Source organism: Phyllostomus discolor, chromosome 1, assembly GCF_004126475.2.
Source record: "Phyllostomus discolor isolate MPI-MPIP mPhyDis1 chromosome 1, mPhyDis1.pri.v3, whole genome shotgun sequence".
Lineage (NCBI taxonomy): Eukaryota > Metazoa > Chordata > Mammalia > Chiroptera > Phyllostomidae > Phyllostomus > Phyllostomus discolor.
This window is the reverse complement of record NC_040903.2, coordinates 151,082,513-151,106,494: the sequence shown is the minus strand read 5'-3', so window position 1 is coordinate 151,106,494 and position 23,982 is coordinate 151,082,513. Positions and strand designations below refer to the sequence as shown.

Here is a 23,982-nt window from a genome sequence, read left to right as displayed (position 1 = left end):
ATTTGGGGACTACGTCTGAGGGCACTTTGCTTTCTCATTTACCCCACAGTTGAGTCACGTGCCAAAGAATGTGGGCCCTCTTAAAAAGAAGCATGCAGCTTATTTTGAAGCAAATTATTATCAAATGACTGTGCTTCAAAGCATTTCTTCATTTCAAATTGAAGTGAAGTCATTTGAGTTTGAAGCATATGTCTTTGCTAAATTGTTGCCAAAAAATAAAAATGAAAAGGAAGACAACTTATTTTTTGCATTCACTGCTTGCAAATCTGTTGATTCGAGATGATACAACACAAAGTTTAAATCATGACAGTAAGGTTTATTTCATGTGGCTTGGAGTGACCTACCCTCATTATCACTAGTGAGTTTGCATTTAAATTCAGGGGTAAGCTTGAATAATTGTTACACTTAGTCTAAATGAAGATTATGGTTTCTGTGTATAATTTAACCCTGCAAAGTATATCTACAATTTAAACCTAAATAAAAATCTCGAACATAATACTTGGAACCATAAAACTAGAAGAAAACATAGATGGTAAGCTTCTTGACGTACATCTTGGTGATGATTTTTTGAATTTGATAGTAAAAGCAAAGCAACAAAACAAAACAAAAAATAAACAGGACTATACCAAACTAAACAGCACTGCACAGAAAACTATTGACAAAATGAAAACAAAATTTACTGAATCAACTAAAATGTCTGCAAATCATATATCTTATAAGGGGCTAATATCCAAAATATATAAAGAGCTTATACAACTCAATAGCAAAAAACAAAAACACCCTAAACAATATAATTTAAAAATGAGCAGAATATATGAATAGACATTTTTCCAAGTAAGTCATACAGATGGTTGACAATCCCATGATAAGATGTTCCATGTCATTTGATGATCAAGAAAATGTAAATCAAAACCACAGTGAGCTATCGCCTCACACCCATTAGAATGGTTATCATAAAAAATACTAGAAATAACAAGTGCTGACAAGGATGAAGAGAAAGGGGAAGACTTGTATACTATTGGTGAGAATGTAAATTGGTATGGCCTCTATGGATAACAATATAAATGTTTCTCAAAAAATTAAAAATTAAAAACAGAGCTAGTATATTATCCAGCAATTCTACTTCTTGGTATTCATCTATAAGAAGTGGCAGCACTGATTCTTTTTTTTTTTAATATTTTATTTGTTTATTTTCTTTTTTTTTTTATTTCAATCATTGTTCAAGTACAGTTTTCTCCCCCCTACTCCCGTTCCAGCCCCTCCACCCAACCCTCCCCCCTTCCCCCCATTACCCCCCACCCCTAGTTTTTGTCCATGTGTCCTCCAAATTTGTTCCTGTAATCCCTACCCATTCCCCCCTGAAATTCCCTCTTCTCTCCCCTCTGGCCACTGTCAGACTATCCCCTATTTCAGTGTCTTTGGTTATATTTTGCTAGTTTTTTGTTTTGTTTTGTTTTGTTGTTTAGAATCCTGTTAAAGGTGATATCATGTGGTATTTGTCTTTCACTGCCTGGCTTGTTTCACTTAGCATAATGCTTTCCATCTCCATCCATGCTGTTGCAAAGGGTATGAGCTCCTTCTTTCTTTCTGCTGCATAGAATTCCATTGTGTAAATGTACCATAGTTTTTTGATCCAGCAGCACTGATTCTAAAGCACAGATGCACTTCCGTGTTCACTGCAGCGTTGTTTCCAACAGCCAAGACGTGCAAGCAGCCTGTGTCCACCAGTGGATTAATGAATAAATAAATAAATACACACACACACATATATAATGGGATATTATTCAGCCATAAAAAATGGAATCTTGTCATTTGCAAAGATTGACTTCAATGGCATTATGTTAAGCAAAATAAGTCAGACAAATACCATATGTTTTCTCTTATATGTGGGATCTAATACATATGTACATGTAGATCATAGATCTAGTATATATAGATCTCTATATAAATATGTATATATACATATATGTATGCATATAAAACATCATAGACACAGAGGACAGATTGGTAGTTGCCACAGTGTATGGGGGTAGGGGGAGGAGGAGAAATGGATGGATAAATGTGCTATAGAATATAAATTATAAATCAAATTTTAAAAATTAATAAGATGAAGACAACTAATTAAATATGGCATTTCAATAAAGTGTTTTTGTGGCTTAGTTAATAACAGTGGATTGAATAAAGTCTTGGACAGTGTTAGAAAGTCTAGAAGTCTTTTGAATACAATTGCTGTTCGTTTTGCAGAATTAATCAACACCAGGAGCAACACCATTGATGTTAAGAGCAGTTTTTCATACAAGTCACATAATGTCCATCAATGTCATCAGGAGATTTGGAGCATTTCTTATGTCGGATCATGGCTCAGGCTGTGGCATCATTTAGCTGCAGTCACTGTATCATACAGGGAGATCATGTCAACCTTTCCTAGAGATAAAATGATGATTGGAAATTAGTAAAATGGTTTGATAAACAGTTATACCACAAATTACATCACTTTATTAACAATTTAAAAATATATAGTTTGTTTAGCTGGGAATAAAAATAAATCATTTTATACTTTTATTTATTGATTAATGTATTTCTATACTAGGTCTCAATGTTTAAAAAATATCATGTGTTTGTTAGATGTAAGTTTTCTTAAAGACTCATACAATATCTGGATTCTGGTTTCAGTTCTGCAGTTTTTGCTGACTGGGTGACCTAGGGGAATAGATTCAGTATTGCTGAGCTTTAACTTCCCATCTGTAAAATGGGTATAATCCAATTTTCCATCCTACCTACAATGTTATGTTCTTTGATCATAATAGATGTTAAAATAACCTTAAGATAGTAATACAAAAGCACAAAACAAGATTTGATTAAACAATGACAGAAATATATATGTATAGTTCCTGATAGCTGTGAAAAACTGTAAACAAAAACATCTAAAACAGGTCACAGACATAAGAAAAGTAGTTTATTTAAAAATGCTTAGATTATTTTAATAAAAAAACAACAGAAAAAAGCCTCAATAACTTAATGGCAAATAACTCAAAGGTAACGTACATGTTCATATGTATCACTCTATGATAGATCCTGGGACATATCTAGAAAATATTGGGGAGAATTTCTCTTTATCTGTGTACAACTTGCCTTTGTGGCCTATGTACAGGGACTAAATTTTCGTGTACATACATGATCTGAAGTAGACTGTGGCTTTATGAAGCAGTCTCCTCATTGATTTTTCCTATCCTAGAGGTAAAGTTTGCATTATTTAGTCATTTTCATTTTATTTTATTATTTTTCTCAATGGTTTATACAGTGATAAAAAATTCAAACAGCATGAAAGGATATATATCATGAAGATAAGACTTCCTTTTATTCCCAAACCCCAGTGATATTTTTTCTTCCTGACAATGATTGTTAGCATTTTAAATATATCATTCTAAATGCATCCTCTGCATATATTTCCATATTCTTTTTCTTTTTGTCCCTGCATTCTTTTCCTTATTAACATAACAACATATTTAGGTGATAATAGGAAACAAACAGCACACTTAAATTTGGAAAATGGAGGATGGTTTTTTTACAAGGAAATTATCATCAAATATATCGTTATAATACAGGGGCACTACAAGGAAATGGCTCAGTAACCCAGGATGGAAACAGCGGGGCCCTTGCATCTCCTGGTCTCAGAGAGTGGGGAGCAGTTGAGAACGAGCTACTGGAAGAAATCTGCCATTTGCTCTTCTGCCCCTTGCTCTTCACCATTAACCATACGTGTTGGGGATAATTCTATGTATCAGTACATATAGATCTCTCCCACTCTTTTGAAGGAGGTAATTATTGCATGGATGAAATGTAATTTTTTAATTGGTCTTTATTGCTAAACATTTAGATTTATGTCCTGTCTTTTGCGAACACAAACACAGCAACAAATATGCTTGTACATATGTCTTCGTGCACATGCGTGCTGTATCTGTTGTATAAATTCCTAAAGTAAAATTGCTTCCTCATTAATTTAGGTGGCCAAAATGAACTTCGGGCATTTCTTTCAAAGAGAAAAAATAGACTCATTTTCCAATTTCAAAATACAATGGACAAAATAGCTTTGAGAACTTACTGCCCTCAAATCTAAAATCCTTATTGCTTAAAATCCATATTCTTTTTAACTTGTAGAATAGTGTAGAAGCTAAGAACATGCAATCAGAAGCCAGTGAGTCTGTGTTGGAATCCTGACTCTGAATGGCCTTTGGTAAGTTTTGTAACATCTCTATACTTCTGTTTTCTCATTCATAAAATGGGGATACTAATAATACTGATAGCTACTGCAAAGGACTTAGGGGGAGCTTAGCTGAATTGACTTTATATATTTATATTTTATAAATATATAATATATATATTATATATATATTGCTTACACTAGTGTGTAGCATTATATCAAGGTGGTGATCCTGCCTAGGAAGCAGAGGGCAGATGAACTTGGCAGAAAGTGGTAACTGATCAGCCTGGAGCCTCACAGTTGACCTCTTCAAGTGCATTGTCTTGAATACTGTAATTTTGTAATAAGTCTTAAAATCAGGTAGTGTTAGTCCTTCAGCTTTGTTCTTCTTTTTCAAAGTTGTTTTAGCTACATCTTGCTTTTAAGATGTGTTAGGAACACAGCAGCGCTTAGTCTAGAGATCATTATTTCTCACTAATGTTGAAAGATACTTCCAAATAGTCTACGAAATGCACCATTAATTTTGCATTTTCTAATCTGGGTGCTGGATACAGAACCTATTTCTAGCCCTGTAGGAGCACCTGGTACCGTTTCTTCTAACCATTTGGGATGATCTTTTTCCTGGCTTTGACTAGTTTCCTCACACAAGTGCGTTGATCAGCATTTCACTGAATTCTCAGGGGCACCCTTGGCTGATATCCTGAGTTTTCTCTCAGCGCAACTCTCACTTCTCTGGGACCTGGTCCTGTGAAATGGGGCTCTTCAGTCTCCTCAGACTGTCATCTCCATCTCCTCAACTGTTGGGCTCTGAGTTCTACCTCCGTGTACTGTGGCCTGGAAACTCTCTCAAGGCAATGAGCCAGGCCAATAGTACAATTCATACCGATTCATACCGTTTGTCCCCATTCCTCAGAGGTCAGTGACCCTCACTGCCAGATATGGAGTGATTTAAAAACTGTACTTTCTCCTTTCTTTTCCTCCCTCCCTCCCTCCCTCCTTCCTTCCCTCCCTCCCTCCTTCCTTCCTCTCTCCCTCTTCCTCTTTCTTTCCCTCTCTCTCTTTCTTCTTTTTCCTTCTCCCTTTTCTTTTTCAATTATTTGTTTTGTTGTTTCAGTCAGGAGGGGAAACCCAGGCCCGGTTGGAAACAGACATTCACTTACCCTACTTTTTTATGATTCTTTTTATCTCTTTTCCATCCTCCTATTGGGTTGATTGAGCTTTTATTCAATTTCTTCCCTGTACTGATTTAAAAGTGGTGGTTTTATTTCTAGCTTTTTGGTGTTTGCCTTTAAACTTTTAACATGCAGACATGCATTAACAAGTTCTAATATATATTCTCTATTTGTCCTATTAGGCAAATTTTAGAAATGTTTATTTTTAGCTTCCATGTCTCTTAGTGTCTTTTTCATATATTTCATCTCCTTATTTCTCTTCCCTTTATTTTCAGTAATTTCTTTAGTAATGAAGAATTGTTTTATTTTTATTATTTTTATTGTACTTTTTATTACCTTTTAGTACCCTTATGCCCCAACCCCCTACAATCACCACACTATTGTTCATGTCCATGAGTTTTCATTTCCTTTTTGAACAATCCCTCCACCCTCTACCCCTCACCACCCTTAGCTGTCATCCTGCTCTGTATCTATGAGTTTGTCTCTATTTTGCGTGTTAGTTTAGCTTGTTCATTAGATTCCACATATGAGTGAAATCATATGGTACTTCTCTTTCTCTGACTGGCTTATTTCACTTAGCATAATGTTCTCCAAGTCTATCCATACTCTCATGAAAGGTTAAACAATTGACCAGCAGTAGACAAGTGGCTCAAATGACTATGGTACTTTTACACAATGGGATACCACTCAGCCATAAAAAGAAGGAGACAGTTTTACCCTTCAGTTCTATTTTCTATTTCTTCACATCTGCTTGATAACCTCTGGAAAGTTCTTTTAACTCATTTTTTAAGTCTTCCTTTTATACTTTAAAATAATTTTAAATACTTATTTTAAAGTATCTATGTGATGATTTTCATTTGTGAGGTTTTTGAGATCTAATTCTGCCATCTGACTGCTCATTCTTATCAGTCAGGGAAGAATGCTTCTTTCTGCATTTTTAAATTTTGGATTGTCAGCTTATATGAGCTTGGCTTTATTTGTGGAAACTCTGCACCTTCAGTTGAGGGTGTTTTTTTCTAGAGACATTTTGCATTTGCTTTTCCCAGATGGCCCAGTCATCTTACCCACTCAGAACAACTTTTCATGCATTATAAACCTTGTGTGTGTGTACAGCATATATTGTGTATATATATAAATATATATGTCATGTATAAATGTAAATAAATATAAGCATAAATAAATGGTTTGTGAGGGTAGGGTTATAGATACAAATTCTCAAGGAATATCCTTCTTTTTTCCCATTGTCTTCATTTTCCTTGCTGTATCTGTTTGTATATTCTTGGCCAGTACCACACTATTTTAAAAATTGCCACTTTATACAATATTTCACTGTGGACTAGAATTAAGAAATATTCTTTATTTATTATCCCTGGTTAATTTTATCCGATATTCCATACTTACTGTTTGAAACAAATAAGATTCCTATCATTTTGCCACCAATAGGCAGACATTTTCTATATATTTTCACAAACTACCTAGTCCTTCAGAAGTTGGAGATCCTATGAACTCTGTCATACATTTGAAAAGATGTAATTTTTTAAGTGGGAGGGTATATTAATTAGCTATTATTACTTTGAAACAAAAAAATTTTGACAATACGTTTTTTTCTTTTGCCTCACATGTCTGCAGGTCTGCTGGGTCTGCTCTGCTCTCCAGGGCTCTGAGTCTGCACCCGACTGCCTGAAGGGTTGTTAAAGTATCACATTTCTCCAGTTAACATTGAAGTGTGTATCTCATTCAGTCAATTCTTGATTAACATTTTTCCATTTAATTGCCTTTCTGGAGGTCACATATTTTTTGATAGTGTTATTTCTTCCCATTTTTTATCATCACATCAAAAAAATATGTATCATTAAAGTTCCCATGGAAAATATTTAAGCTCAGTGTAAATAACAGAGTAAAGTTTACTATCTCATTAACTTAGAAGTTTTGCTCTCAAACTTTGATGTGTGCCAGAATTACCATAGAAGATTGTTAATTATAGAAATTTCTGGGCCTTACTGCAGACCTATTAAATCAGAATCTTCAGAGATGGGGCATAAGAACCTGTGTTATTTAAAAAAAAAAGATTGTATTTATTTTTAAAGAGAGGGGGGAAAAGAGAGAAAGAGGGGGAGAGGATCATCAGTTGTTTGCCTCTGGTACACACCCCACCGGGACCAAACAGCAACCCTGGCCTGTGCCTGGATTGGGAATTAAACCTGCAATCTTTCACTTTGTGGGATGATGCCCAAACACCTAAGCCACACTGGTCAGGGTGAGAGCCTGTATTTTTAACATCTCCCCTGGTGACACTTCTAAAGGTGAATGTTTAGAACCATTGAAAGAGATTGATCTTGGCTAACATTTGCATTAGCATAAATGTTTGATATTTCTAATATTACTATTCCATACTCATTTTTCTTTGAGCAATGTTTTCCCCCAAGATCTATCAGGAAGATTACTAAATAATAAGCTTTTTATAGAGTGCTTAAAATATTGGATTTAAAACAAAATTAATGTAACTTTTTTTCCATTGATGACTTTAAAAATGCTTCAGACGGTGGAGTTCAGATACTGTTTATTTCCTCACGACATCTGGATAGATTTGATCCAATCATTATTCAGTATCTCGAGTCAATCTGGTTAGTGACTAACCACTTTTTCTAATAGAATTCTTGAATTTCACTCTGGCCAATCTCGCCTTGTGTCCAACTATAAAAAGTCTGGTTAGTTTGCTAATAATACTGGAGAGCTCTTTCTGTCTTTTTCTGACAAATTGCTCCGCACAATAAGAGCAGTTTCCTTGGACTGGCAGTGAGAAATAGTGCTCTCTGTTCCTCAGCCCAATGGTTCATTTGGCTTATTATTTTAAATTGGCCATAATAAGCTTCCCAGGGTGATTTTCCTTCAGCGTTGACTGGTCTCTGCATTGGCTGATTACACAAACTGACCACACTGCCACTTGTTTCTGTTTCTTGAGGCTAGAAACTTGCCTCAGGATTCCATGATGGGAAGGAACATTGCAAAGTCTTGGTTTAAAAGAGACTTTTTAAATTTTTGCTTGATTGCTTGCTGTAGGGCTATATAAACAAAGTTGCCAGAAATTTTCTTCCCTTTCTCGTGTTTTTTTCAGTGTTTATTATTCCTTTTTATTAAAGCAATACTTTGATAATCAGTGCTTCACTGCCTATTGAATTCTTGACTATTTTTCCTATGCTTGCTAAGTTGTAAGTTTGCTGATATGTTTTGTCCATCTGTTTTATTTTTTAGGCAAAGGTGTTTTTAGCAAGCAAGGTTTCTTTTGCAAATCCTGGGTGACATCTGCCATTTAGTCTGTGATCTTTAGATTTATCCTATATCATTTTTAGTTTTGTCAATTGATTTGAAGTTACTTGAAATTTCTTTAGATTCTGTGGCTAAACATCAGGCTTGATGCAACAAACTCAGAACATTGTGATTGTTTACCCTGTTCATTCATATGTGTACATTTCACTATGTGGACTTCATAGTTAAAAAATTAAGAGGGTTCAGCTGAGGGGACTGCATTGAGATGTAGAAGGCATTTTTTTTTCTCTCTAAGAAGATGATTTCTTTCCTAAGAAGATGGTTCCAATTAAGTATGATAGAATATAAGGTGCAGGGCACATGCCTTTATTGCAGCAATTCATGTTCTCCTAATAGAAATAGGAGGTTCCAACAATGTAAGCAGCAGCCTTCTCTTGGATGTTGTCTGGTCCAGGATCCATGATGTTTATGACCTTTTATTGAAATGTTCTTAAGTCATGTAAGATACCCTCTCCTGAATAAGAGGGGTCATCTAAGTGGTGGATTTTAAGTTATTTAATGATGTAGGCACTAGTGATTACTTTTATACCCAGCTATTTATAACTCTGGTTACTAATAATTTTTATAATATACAGCAATCTTGAGTATACTTATTCAGCTCTTAGAACAGAGTCCTTTTAGAAATTAATTTTGTGGTATATATTAGATAACTTCCCATAAAATGACTTACTCCTATTATTTCAACATTCATTTGTGGGAGAATATAATAGGAGCCATTTCTGATCTTACTAGAAATTCTTGCCTCCCCAGATACCTGGTAAACATCCTTGGGGTGGGAGAAAAAGGAATAAGAAGGCAAAATGTGTGGATTCACCTAGACACCTGGCTTTTATGCATGAGGACTTCATTATCTGATTATTTGTGTCCAAGTTCTGGGATTATCTGTTATCTAGAAATATCCATTTCTAAACTAACCATTTTCACAATTAATGCCTATCCAATATCTTTGCTGGCTTAGCACAACATTTATATGGGCCCATCACATCACCACCCCAGCCAGCCTCTCACTATCAAATAGTATAAAAATACAACAATATAGTACAATATAATGCAAATCAATTGCAAAAAATTACTTATCTTTTAAAACATGTACAATTTTATGAAATCTATGAAAGTAATATTGTGAACTGTATAAATCATGTTTTAAACCAGTGTTTGGCATATAAAGCTCTGGTAGAGTTCAGTTAACAACTAGAGAAATCAATGAAGGGGAAGATGCTAAATGGAGAATGTGCATATAAAGGATTTAGTGAGACCTTTGGAAAAACCAATTTTAAAAACCTCAAATGTTTTCCAAAGTGCAATGTGAAACGATGGGCACATTATGTTGCCTTCCAGTGTTGTTGGGAAAACTACAGCCATCAACAAATCAGTACTCCATTCACTCCTTTCTAAGAAGTACTACAGTGAAAGACAAAATATATTTTCTTACTTATAAAATAAAATACATTTGCTTTTATAATCCTAACTTTCACTAAAATATTTCTGAACAAATCTTTTTGAACTACTTGCTATCAAATTATGATTTCATTTTAAATGGATTTGCTGGGAGATGCCTTCTGCAGCCACCAATTAGCTCTAGGGATGCAGACTTCCTCTGCAATGGAAGGATCTACTCTCATCTTCTTTTTCATCTTTCTCCACTCACTACTTCATCTTTCTTTTAGCCCCATGCTCTTTCTACCTCTGTCCTTGTAGTACTTTTATTTTCTTCCCTTCTGTCTATTGTCCCTTCTCTTTTGGCAAGACTCCAGCTCCCGGAAAACCAGATGGGTGAGTCTATAGTGAGTCCCCTGAGATGCTTGTGGCCTGTTGACTTCTGTGCCATTTCATTTTATTATGAAACATAAAAAATTCATTAATAAATCTTTACTGTCTCCCTTGTTTTTAACAGTTTTTTTCTTTTTTTGTTTCTAAGAATGTCAAACAAGGAATTATATAGCTTATAAGGGCTGCTTGTTTTAAAACTACCTGCCTAGGAAAGAGAAAAATTGCCATAGTGATAATTAGCTAGCTTTCCCCTTGAGGAGAAGAATTAAGGCAATAAGTTGCAGGGGAGAGAAAGGAGAGTGCTTTTCTGGGAGGGAGTTTGATACCTTGAGAATATCACCTGATCTTTTCTCGAGAATTGATCTAGAATTTTACACATGGTAAATAAATGCTCAATAAATATTTATAAATTGGCTCAAGGAGCCAGTGCTGGGACCCAGTGTTTCATTGTGGTGTCAGTTCACCTCCAGAGCCAAGTCAAGGAAAAGCCTGGTGCACGGGCACAGCCTTCAGTGATTGGTGCTCAGGGTATTTACTACTTAGCTTAGTGTTTCTCAACTACACTTTAGAACCAAGGGGGGAGCATTCAATTCTGAGCCCAGGCCACACCCCTTACCAAACCTCTGGGGTGGGAACCAGCATTAGTATTTATAAAGCTCCCTTGGTGATTCCAATGCGCAGCCAAACTTGAAAACCACCGTCGTAGAAGATGCTACCACTGGGTCCTTTCCTTAAGGTGGATTCTTCATGGTTCTGAGGTCTCAAATCGTCCTTTTAACTTTCTCCAGTAGACACCCATATAGGTAACTCAGTGCCAATGGGGAGGCTCAATATGGTCCGGGGGCTGGGTCGGGGGTGGGGGGCGCGGTGGGGAGCACAAGGCAGAGTGCTCTGCCTGGACGCAGTAACTCATAGGATTTAGGGCTGGGGTCGAGTGAAGCCTCTTTCACTGAGGGAAAGCTTTTTTCACATGCATAATTCTTAAGTGGGCCTGCCACAACTTCTCTTTTACTTTATGACACCTGATGTTCTTTTAACCCCGATGACAGCTCTTTCAGAGGGTGCTGTGGCTTGGAGATTGCCTGAAGCGGTCATGCCTGCCACGGCCGTCCTCTTTCTCCCTGCTTCCGCTCCACGGCTGTCGTCAGGCTCACTTCTTGAGATGTGAAGGACAAAACGCATCTCTGCTCTCCCAATCAATCCTCACTTTTGGGGTGATAAGCAGCACAAACTACACTAGAAGGACAACTTTGAGTTTCCCCATCAGAATAGAATTACCTGTATTGGCGTCTACTATAGAAAGTTAAAAGAACTATTTGAGACCTCAGAACCATGCAGAATCCACTTCAAGGAAAGTACGCGGAGCCCCACCCCCAACTATGGTAAAGTATGAGCTTGGGGAACAAATTAAGAAGACAAAAACTCCTGCTCTGGCAATAAGCCTACATTTTAAACTGTGCACATTGCAAAAAACGTTCGCCAGGATGTAATGTAAACATTGACTCACAAACTCTGGTGTGCTCCGTGTTTGTGGTGTTTAAGTAGCTTGTTGAAACTGAAGGGGAGAGAGATTTATCATCTTATACGGAGTCAGGCAACGTTCTGTGGGGGAGGGGGACTTCAGGAGCTCTTTAAGTCGGGGAGAATCCTGTAGTTGGTCTTAGTAAGCAGCGAAATGAAACATGAGGGTAACATTTGGAGAAAAGAGATTAATCTACCCAGGAAATCTAAGTTACTGTATTAAGTAATGGTATAGAGGTGTAAACTATGTTTTATGCCACTACTAAGCAAAAGATAGCTACGAACTCTTCTATGTGTATTTATTTAAATAATATCTTTGACATTATAATAAACATAGTTAACAATTCTGGGAGGAAACCACATATAAAACAACTCATTGCTCGGGAGAGTTCCTTGTGGTAGGGAGACAATTACTCCCACTTCACAGATGCGGCATTGAGAAGTTGTGCAGCTGGTCCAAGGGAACAAGGTTAGTAAATTGCAAAGCCAGAATTTTAGCTTAGGTAGTCTGGCATTAGGTTGGCTTTGTGCTGTGTTATTCCATTTGGTATAATTGCTGAAATTGCTTATTTTACTTTCTTTCAAGTAGATAAAATCTTGTGGATTGAGTCACTTAATTCTCCTGCTTCATTTGAGACGAATCATAATTATTAGTGCTATCTAGTGATTATTCTGCTGACATGTTATACTAAATGGAGAATTTCTGAAAGACATTGGAGTATCAATTGATTTATTTTCCTGAAGTGAAATTAGGTTTAGTTATTTAATAAATATTCTTACTTTCATAAAGATAGGCAAACTAACAACTATTAGGTAATTCCAATTTATTTAATTCTGTAATTGCTAAATCAAATGTATTTGGAAATTTGAAAGAAAGGAAATTTTATACAGACAATAGAGACAACAATAATAGCTTGAAGAAGTTTAGGTTAAGTTATATAAATTGTAGACCCTCCTGGAAGGCACATTGCAACATGAAGCTAGTGAGATTAGACTTACTATAATTGGTTTCATTGGTCCCTCAAAATCTTGTTTATCACAGTTACAGTTGAGAAGAATATCTTAGAAATTGAGAATTTAAAGATCCATAGCACCTAGTGCACTACTTGGCCTATAGTAGGTACATAATAAATGTTTGTTATATAGATATAGAATGGATACAAATCAAGGCAGAAGAAAACTCTTTTTTGGAACATTTAAATTTTTTTCTTATTTTTCCACTCAAAATATATATTGCTAACATCATCAATGGTTATTAAATGAATTGGTCAGATTCAGCAACATTACATTTCAGGTAAAAGATTTTCTTTAAAGAAGATGGATTCTTCAAGCCAGGCATTCCACTTATATTTTGAGATTCCATTTTTGGTGTCAATGTAGTTTGTCTTTTCCTAGTAATCGGTTTTTTTAAAAAAAACATTATCCTCATTCTTTAATTGTTTAAAATATATTGTCTACTTTCAACCTCATTTAAGAGCTCATATAACTTGGGGCATTTTATCACAAGTCACCTAAGATGATTTCCTTCCTTCCTTCCTTCCTTCCTTCCTTCCTTCCTTCCTTCCTTCCTTCCTTTCTTTCTTCTTTCTTTCTTTCTTTCTTTCTTTCTTTCTTTCTTTCTTTCTTTCTCTCTCTCCCTCTCTCCCTCCCTCCCTCCCTCCCTCCCTCTCTCTCTCTCTCTCTCTCTCTCTCTCTCTCTCTCTCTCTCTTTCTTTCTTTCTTTCTTTCTTTCCCAGGTGCTAGCCATGGGCTCACCCAGACCTCAGAAAGAGGATGTTCATTAGAAACTATTCTGACATCATTTTTCGGACTGCTTTGTAGTCTCAGAACCATGGAAGGGACCAGGATGGGAATCTTCTTGTGACTATGGGGGAAGGGATGTGGGTGTCTCCGTACGTGGGGCTCAGTTGAGGACACTCCTGTGAGTGGCAGAAGTGCTCCTCATAGAATAGGCCTTGTTGGCTCCACTCGAGAATCTCAAGGCATTGCTGCCCATGGTTCCCCAAAGGTCACCACAGAGATGTTCAGGGTTCCCACCCTAAGATGAGTTTCTTAGGTTTCTGATTATGTACTTATTATCCAAGGAAGAGAGAGAGAGAGTAAGAGAGAGAGAGAGAGAGAGAGAGAGAGAGAGAGAGGGAGGGAGAGAGAAGCACTGATGTGAGAGAGAAACCTCAATTGGTTTCCTTCCATATGCACCCCAACCAGGGATTGAATCTGCAACCCAGGTATGTGCACTGACTGGAAATCCAACCTGCAACCTTTTGGTGTACAGGATGATACTCCAACCAACTGAGCCACCTGGCCAAGTCTAATTATGTACTTTTTAGAAGACGCAAATAATTATACCAAAAATCCTATCTCTCCTTTCTTTTCTAAATGGTCACCATGCAGGAGTTTTGGGGCCCCTGACATCTGGAAGGGGATCCCTTCCGGGGTCTCACTGCCATTGTAGGAATACACACAGACACTCACGAACACCCAGTCTTTTTAGTTCAGTGTTTTCACTCTTCCATGTGCTTCCAAGCCATGCTATTCTTCCTGCTCTTTCTACTAGATCTTATACTGGAGATTGGCCCAAGAGGAAACAAAACAAAACAAACAAAAAAACCAAGTTGGGAGTCAGGCATCCCTGTCAGCATGTCTGAGCCCTGACTGGCACTAGGGAAACAAGAGGTGACAATTTGTGCTCCTGTTTCTGCCCTGTCATGATGCAGATAATATTTGCCCGGTGAGTTGTTGGTGAACGTCAGGTGAAAGTTATTTGACTGTATGATTTTAACCCAATTCCCTGTTGAATTCGAAGCAAAATCCAGGGAGGGGAGCAATGACTTTATCTCAGAAGAGGACCTGAGGTTGCATGAGCTGCATTTGCAAGCCTGAAACAAGGATCATTCTCAGAGTCTGCCTTTGCCTGAGCTTTTGTTTGTAGCAAAGAGTGCCCTGAAGTTCTAATTTTCCGTCTGCATCTCAAAGGGAATATCTAGAAATCAATTTTCTGCTCGTCCTCTTGTTTAGTCAAGGGGAGAAATTTGCTGCTTATAAAGGCTTGAGGGCCTGACACCACTTCGAGAGAGCTCTCTGGGATCACAGGTTAAGGTATCTTCTGTGCAAGCTTGCCCTCCACACATTGCAGAAAGCCTCAACCTTGACCTGCAGGGAATTTCCTTTCTAGAGGAGAGCAAGGAAATTCAGTTTCCATGTTAACAGAGGGAGGTCTTCCCCTGTCACCGTCTGTGGCTGTTAGCTCTGTGGGCTCTGGGAGCCCAATTATGTGTAGAGGCATCAGAAAAGGAGCCAGCCTTCAAACTGGCGTGCAGAAGACAGGACAGAGATCCTGTCAACAAATAATGGCACGTGCCGGCGTGTCGGCATACACACTCATGGTTTGGAAGATTACCTCCCGAAGTGGACTTACTGTGTGGTTGGAAATGAGCTGAGACCCCTATTTCTATTCCTTTCCTGCTTGGATGGTCTAGATGCCATCGGCACAGGCAGCAGAGAAAATAACAGCAGGGTTAACTGTTCATGCAAGTGTAATAATAGTCTTTAACAGAAGAAGAGTAATTACCTTTGTCTAGTTCTCCCTGCCGTAGAATGTAATAAAATAGAGACCAGTGTCGACTGTGATCTGCACCCCGTTTCCCTTCTGAAATACACGCCAATGACTCTGAAACACCCTGTGATCGCAAGCTAAATTCACATCTTAATTTTGAAAAAATCCATTACTGTGGGTTTGATTCCTTGAATGCCTTTGACAGCTCTCAGACCAGTGTTATTAGCAGAGAAATCTCAAAGCCATGGGAGATTTACAGCCTGGGAGATCATAGAGCATGAGTGGGTGTAGTCCTATCCCCCATCGATTCTCCCGCGTCACGATGACAGGAGCTATCTGTGAGGCAGAAGGAAGAGCTCGAGAGGGGTGGCTTCATTTGGAAATAGAAGCCCCTGTTAGCAGCCGGAAGCAGTGGTGCTGAAAAGCAATCACTGGTGTCAAGAACTTTCTTAGCTAAGCAGTGCAGCTGGTGGCAATAAATAGCATTCTAATAAAGGAGGATGTTCAATCCCTGACATAAGTGAATACTGTTTCAACTACCAAACATCATTTATGAGACTACACACGTCTGAGATGGATTCCCCCTATACATTTATACATAAAAATGCAAAGATTTCAATGGGAAGAAAAGATCCGCATTTTAAATCAAAGTACAACGGGAAGATCAATGAGAAGTACAGTGTTTTTTAAGTATACCATGATACATAACATTTTAAAGATGCTCTGGGTGTCATACTGTACAATTACTTATATTGCTAAAAAAAATAATGGATGCTGTTTTCCATGATAGTGAACGCTGTATTTATGACAGGGGGTAGGATAACGCTCCACTGCTTCCCAGAAGCAGCACAGAGGCAAATGCTTACATTAACTATCTTAGACCTTACTTTCAAGATATGAGCACATGTTCTTACATACGCCATTAATGAAATCCAGTCAATTTTACATAATCCTTAAAATGGTTCTAAAGGGACTGTTGAAAATGATGAACCAGGAAAGCCACGTGTACTATTAGTGAGGCTTAAACAACGGAGCTCATCTGACCTCTTAACTCACCGACTCCGCATGAGTAAATAAGTTATTAGTTTTGACATAACCAGTGGTTTATTTTATCATCTACTGCTGTTCTTTGTTACATGTTCTATTCATACCACATGTTATTGCTCTTTATAATTATTGTGAAACATAGCAATTGCACAGGCTGTATCATATCCCACTGGGATAAACATTGTAGATGAGGGACCAGAAGAACTTGCCTTTGACTTAAAGTTTCTTCCTACTGCTTTCTTTACATGAGCAAGATGTTTTTACTGACTCCATTCACAAAATGAACTCTGTGTTTTCATGACTATGGGGCCACGTTGAATAGCATTTTATCCGGGGACTCCAAAGGCCAATTTGTTTTCTACTGTGAGGTGTGTTTTCAAGCTTATGAAATGAATAGCTGGTTAATCTTCTAAGCTATTACTCAAGATAAAAATCTACTGAACCAGAAAGCAAAATACAGCATTCACACAGCTGTTCTTTGAAATCCATTTTGCCTTTCTGTGCTTGTGTAACTGTTTATTAATATCATATTTTTGCTTACAAAGAAGGAGTATGGTAAGCACAGATGTCAATGAGCTCCAATGTTTTCCTTTCAGTTTTGTCGACTTTGAAACTCATTACTTAGTGAGAGAGAAGCTGCATTTCTATTCTTTTCAGGGTAGTAACATTAAAAATTAGTAGTGTTAGGGCATTTATAAAGACATGCTGTTAAATGGGTATTACTTTTATATTTTAACTATTAGTGCAAACTCAGTGTAAATAAGAGCAGACATACTTCAAAGCATAATTGTCATAAAGTCAGGAATGACTATAGTAGAATGTGAAAATTTTGACGTGGTCTAATTGGTAAAGAGAAAAACACTTTGAGAATCCAAAGGTATAGAACTGTGAGAAGGGTTTTTGCTTGACCGCGTTCTCTAAATTGCTAAGAACCAGATGGTTTTGGAGATATTATATATGAAACTGATAATGACTTGAATCCAGTGGTTTCTGGAGAATTTTAGCCAGCTGCCATCAGGATGTGCTTAAAATAGTTAAACAGCAGTAATGAATTCCCCTAAATGTCTCTTAAAACACATATGGACTCTCCAAGTCTATACTTTGATTTTGTGTGTGTGGCTGAGAGCCGTAAGTCAAAACAGGGGGACGGAGTTAGTCCAGATTTTAAATCACTTGCATACATGTCCTTTCTGTAAGGCAGCAACAGAGAAAATCTGAAAGTTTATCTTACCTTTTGGGGGAACATGGATGAGCATATGGTGAACATTAGTCCTCTTAAAAAATAAGTTTTGGTCATGGCTGAACATTGCCCCTTTTATTCTGAAATCATTAGCTCAGGACTGACCTAATCTGATGCACATACATTAAAGGAAGTGTTGACAAAAAAAACCCCTCAGTTATGGTTTCACACAGTGGGGGCGAGAACACACCTTTGCTGCTGATTGGGGATGGGACTCGGACAATTTTAAGTGCAGGAGTGGAGTTATGAATGGGACCACTCTGACCCTCACATAGAATCCCCCTGTGGAAACTGAGGTTTTAGAATCATCTGAAGGGCCCTCTGAAAAATAGAACTTAATGACATAGTCTTTTATCAATGACCTTCAATAGTCTCACTTTTAACAGAACATGTGCTTTTCAGTGCTAATAAAATTCTTGTGGTGGTGTGTGAGGTAATAAAAAAAAATCGAAGAACATGTCCTATGCTTAACGGCCATGGTTTTCAATGGATTGGCAAGCCTAACCCCTCTCTTGAATTCTGGATGCATATTTTCATTTGCTCACTTGTTCCAGTGGCTCTTCCCACTTGATGTGTCCCTTCTCTACAGGAGAATTTCCTTTCTATTTTTAATGCCGGGAAAAGCTGGGTTCTTCTCAGAATTTTCTTTCCACCCTTTGGGAAGTATGGATCTTACACTGAGATTACTACTCTTTGCTTTGGCCAGTAGGAAGCTCCATGCCAAATCTGTCTCCTGTCAAGTATATAAGTTGCACAGCATGCATTTCGAATGCTACTTTTAATCATGACTTCAACTTATTTCTCTTCATTTCCATTCCCTCATTTATTTTATTTATGTAACCTATTGCAATGTCTCTACTCTTGCCAGGAACTCTCAGATCCATTTATGTAAAAAGGAAGAGCTTTAAAAAATAAGCTAAATTTTTAAATGTCATTTTATTCCTCATATCCTCTTCCACATTTACTGTTGTGAAATAATGATTGAGTTTTCTAATTTTCTTCAGCCACTATTTCTATTTATCCTCCTCTAAAAACATCTCTGACCCTGGCTGGTATAGCTCAGTGGATTGAGCACAGGCTGTGAAACAAAGGGTCATTGGTTTGATTCCCAGTCAGGGCACATGCCTGAGTTGTGAGTCAGGTTCCCAGTTTCCCTCTCTTTCTCTCTCCCTTCCCCTCTCTCTAAAAAATAAATAAAATAAATAAAACCTTAAAAAAATATCTCTGGAAGCCACTTCTTGTTTTCTTCTATTGACTTACCTTAATTCAGGTAAGCCACCTGATTGGTCTCCCTTTTTAGACTCTCATTTTAATAAATTCCACCCCCAGTAATATGGTTATTAATTCACTGCTTCCAAGCACAAATATTATTACTACTTCTTTGCTTAAAACCTTTTCATTGGCTTTGTATTTCCCATAGGCTGACCTCTGAATTTCTGCCTTGCTGCACAAGGCTGTTCATTATCTGGCCCCATATTTCCTTCAAGGCTTTTATCTGCCCTCCCTGTGAACCAATCACCTAACCACCCTGCACTGCTAATAGTGTCCTGAACATGCTAGGGTTTTTTTTTTTTCACATTTCCATGTCTTTGGGTATATTATTGTTTTTGCCTGGAAAATATCAATCTCTGTCCCCTAACCCTTGTCTCCATCCTTCTGAAAAAAGGTTGCTGTCTCCAAAGGTCCGAGCTCAAGTGCCACTATCTTCCAGAAATACCAAGTCATGAGTAGTCACTCTCTTCTCCCTGCCACCTTTGAATGAATCTTCCTAGAGGCACAAACCACAGGACTTATTTTTTGTCCTCATCTGAAGACACTTTCCCATTGTTTTTTAGAGAGAGAAGAAGGGAAAGTGGAAGGGAGAGAGAGAAACATCAGTGTGGGGAGAAACATCAATTGGTTGCCTTTTGTCTGTGCCTGGAGTTGGTATCGTGTGCTCCTGGATCAGGGATTGAACCCACAACCTAAGTATGTGCCCTGACTGGGGATCTAACTAACAACCCTTTGGTTATGGAAGGGCACTCCAACCAGCTGACCTGCTCTGGCCACAGTTGACCATTTTAAGTATTTGGTTTTTTGACTCTTTTTTAATGAGATCTGAGTTCTTAAAACAGTCGGGTACAAAGACTTGGTACATTGAAGGTGTTCTATAAATGTTTATTAAATCAGTGAATGAACAGATAGATGACAAAAAATGAAGGGATAGTTTAATAAATCTCTGACCTCTGGTCAATAAGAGGTAGAACTGGATTTTCTTGTCCTGTTCAAACTACAGGGTGAATTCAACAATTATGTTCTTGATTTTGGGCTTAACTGTATCTCTCCATAAAAAAAGAGATATGTTGAAGTCTTAACCCCCAGTGCCTCAGAATGGGACCTTGTTTGGAAATATGGTCACGATGGATGAGGGTGGGCCCCTAGACCAACACGACTAGTGTCCTTTCAAGAATGCAGCGATTGGATGACAGAGAGATGGGCGGGGAGGGAGGGTGCCCTGTGACAGCAAAAGCAGAGACTGGGTGAGGTAGCTGCAGGTCAAGGAATGCCACAGATTGTGGTGGACCACAAGAAGCTAGAAGGAGGCGAGGACGGATTTCCCTACAGATTTCAGAGGGAGCAGGACCCTGCCAGCATTCGACTTCCCACTTCCAGTCTCTGGTACTTAGGGGTAAAAAATTTCTTTTGTTTTAAGCTACCCAGATTGTGATAGTTTGTTACAGCAGCCTTAGATAACTGATATACCATCTAAGCCAGTACTTTTCAACATTTTCATCTGATAGCACATATAAATCAATTACTAAAATTCAATGGCATGACAAAATTTTTTTTGCCAATCTGACTAAAAATATGTATTATTTTATTTTATTTTATTTTAATCATTGTTCAAGTACAGTTTTCTCCCTTTTACTCCCATTCCAGCCCACCCATCCAACCCTCCCCATTTCCCTCCCATTACCACCCTCCCCCTAGTTTTTGTCCATGTGTCCTTCAGTTTTGTTCTTGTAAACCCTTCCCATTGTCCCCTGAAATTCCCTCTTCTCTCCCCTCTGGTCACTGTCAGCCTGTCCTCTATTTCAGTGTCTTTGACTATATTTTGCTTGTTTCTTTGTTTTGTTGTTTAGGTTCCTGTTAAAGGTGAGATCATATGGCATTTGTCTTTCACTGCCCTGGCTTGTTTCGCTTAGCATAATGTTTTCCAGCTCCATCCATGCTGTTGTGAAGGGTAGGAGCTCCTTCTTTCTTTCTGCTGCATAGAATTCCATTGTGTAAATGTACCATAGTTTTTTGATCCATTCATTTACCGATGGGCATCTAGGTTGCTTCCAGCATCTAGCTATTGTAAATTGTGCTGCTATGAACATTGGGGTGCAAAGGTTCTTTTGTATTGGTGTTTTAGTATTAGGATATAGTCCCAGCAGTGGAATTGCAGGGTCATAAGGCAGATCCATATTTAGTTTTCTGAGGAAGTTCCATACTGTATTCCATAGTGGTTGTACCAGTCTGCAATCCCGCCAACAGTGCACTAGAGTCCCCTTTTCTCCACAACCTCTCCAACACTTGTTTGTTGCTTTGTTTATGATGGCCATTCTGACTGGTGTGAAGTGGTATCTCATTGTGGTTTTAATTTGCATTTCTCTGATTGCTAGTGATATTGAACATCATTTCATCTGTCTCTGGATCCTCTGTATGTCCTCCTTGGAGAAGTGTCTGTTCAAGTCCTCTGCCCAGTTTTTAATTGGGTTGCTTGTCTTCTTAGAGTGGAGTTGTGTAAGTTCTTTACATATTTTGAAGATTAAACCCTTGTCTGAGGTATCATTGGCAAATATGTTTTTCCATACAGTTGGTTCTCTTTTAATTTTGATACTGTTTTCTTTAGCTGTGCAGAAGCTTTTTATTTTGAAGAGGTCCATTTGTTTATTCTTTCCAAAATATGTATAATTTTTTAAAAGATTTTATTTATTTATTTTTAGAGAGGGAAGGGAGGGAGAAAGAGAGAGAGAGAGAAACATCAATGTGCAGTTGCTGGGAATCATGGCCTGCAACCCAAGCATGTACCCTGACTGGGAATTGAACCTGCGACACTTTGGTTCGCAGCCTGCACTCAATCCACTGAGCTACGCCAGCCAGGGCCAAAATATGTATAAGTTTGATGAACTCACACCATACAGCATTGTTGCATTGGCTGTTGTCATTTTTTTATTTGGCAATCTAAGGGAAAAGGGGTCTGTGTCCCTGACTAAGCAGTCAGGTACTGCACGTTTTAACAATTCTGCGGCACTGCAGCGTGCCTTCCGCGGCACACTGGTTGAAAATCACAGCTCTAAGCTCATTTTAAAAATGAACAATGTTTTTACACACTTTTATTTATAATAATGTATGTAACTCACTTCAATTTATATTGACTTCCATAAAGTTTCTTTTTTTTTTAAGTGGCCTCACATTTATTAATGAACCAACCTACAACCCAAGGAAAAATGTCAAGAAAAAAATAATCCAGCTTCCAATAAAATGCCAAACTGTCCCCACAGCAGTGGTCTTTTCTGTGACTTCAAGAGGCAGACAACACGAATAGAGAGAGCGTAAATATGAGACATCTCTGATGTGCCCTTCCTTATAGACCCAGTTTGGTTCTTCTCCAATGTCTCCTCTTGGAGTTGTACCTGATTTTATTACCAGTTTTCATCCGAATCCATTGAGGAATGGGCCGATTCTGCTTTTGTTTCTTGGCCAGGAACCTCTTGATCCTGAAAGTCTTGTGAGAAGACATGGCGAAGAAGAACAAACCTCATGAACCACAATGGCGGAGAAAAGCGACTTCCATAAAGTTTCTAAACAATGTTTTTACCATATGTTTCAAATAAGTACTGTAAATGCAAATGACACTGTTGATCCGAAGCACAGCAACCTAAGAGGTGGACCTATCAGAGCGTCACGAAGGGAGTCATCTTCCCTCCTGGCATTGGAGCATGCAAGTGTCAGCGATCCGAGTTAATGTGGTTGTTTTAAAAATCACCTCAAGAGAGGTGTCATTTACATGCAATTAAAATAAATCCACTTTAAGTGTAAAGTTCAATACATTCTGACCAGTGGACATTTTGAGTAATCACTGGCACAGAAGACAGAATTTTAATTACCCCAAACACATTTTAATTACCCCAAAATGTTCATTTTGGCCCCTTTGCAATCCATCTCCCTACCCCCTCAGCCTTAGGAAACTATTGTCCTGCTCCTGTTCCTAAAGATTAATCTTGTCTAGAGTTTCATGTGAACGGAGTCCTAGTCTTTTGAATCTGGCTTCTTTCACTAAGCATGACCTTTTTAAGATTCATTCTTAATGTTGCATGTAGCAACAGTACATCCTTTTTGATTGCTGAATAGTATTCTATTGCATAAATACACAACAATTTGTTTATCCACTCATCTGTTGATGGACACTTGCATTGTTCCTGGCTTTTGGCTATTATGAATAAAGTTTCTATAAATATTCATATACAGCCATGTATCACATAAGGACATTTCTGTAAATTAGGAACCACGTATATAATAGTAGTTCCATTAGATTATAATGGAGTTAAATTTCTTGTAAGAAATGGGAGGATATGTGGCTCGGGAGGAATTTTTATTTTCTCTGATGGGAACATTATCTGTGGGGCTAAGCAATAGATTCCCCTCACTCACAGCATTTCACTTTTGTGTGCATGATTACATCTCAGTCAGCCACAGACCTGCTTCAGCACTGAAGAGCCTGTACCCCAGCACTGCATGTTCAGAGGGCACTACAGTTCTCCCAGATCTAGCCTGGTGGTCTTCAGAGTACATTGCTGTGGATTCTTCATTGAGGACCTCAGGCCCTATACAAGGACACAGGTCCACAGGAACTACCTTAATAAGCCCCACTGTCGCTTCAGCAAAAGCTCTCTGTACTCGTGTGGAGCCAGCCTGTCCCTATGCTTTGGAAGCGTTTTCAGGGTGGTGTAATATAAAGCAGAGATAAGTGTTTTTATTTCTTCCATAAATTCAATGCCAGAAAGGCATTGAATCCTGGCACATCTTTGTGCCAGATCGGACCAACAAAACAAAAACCACATTTCCAAAGTCAAAATATCGAGTTCTCAGTTCTGTACCCTCTCCATGTTAAACACTGCCC

The 23,982-nt window shown here is 38.0% G+C and overlaps 1 protein-coding gene across 1 annotated transcript; it reads right to left on the bottom strand.

Annotated features, from left to right (window-relative positions):
* Window positions 1–22,409: 22,409 nt before the first annotated feature.
* Window positions 22,410–22,648, bottom strand: LOC114492719 (60S ribosomal protein L39). The gene has a single exon (XM_028507199.2). It carries the CDS (start codon window positions 22,600–22,602, stop codon window positions 22,447–22,449), a length of 156 nt encoding a protein of 51 aa, XP_028363000.1. The 5' UTR covers window positions 22,603–22,648; the 3' UTR covers window positions 22,410–22,446.
* Window positions 22,649–23,982: the final 1,334 nt, after the last annotated feature.

Coding starts and splice junctions, on each gene's coding strand:
- LOC114492719 (XM_028507199.2), bottom strand. CDS start 22,602: ATGTCTTCTCACAAGACTTTCAGGATCAAGAGGTTCCTGGCCAAGAAA.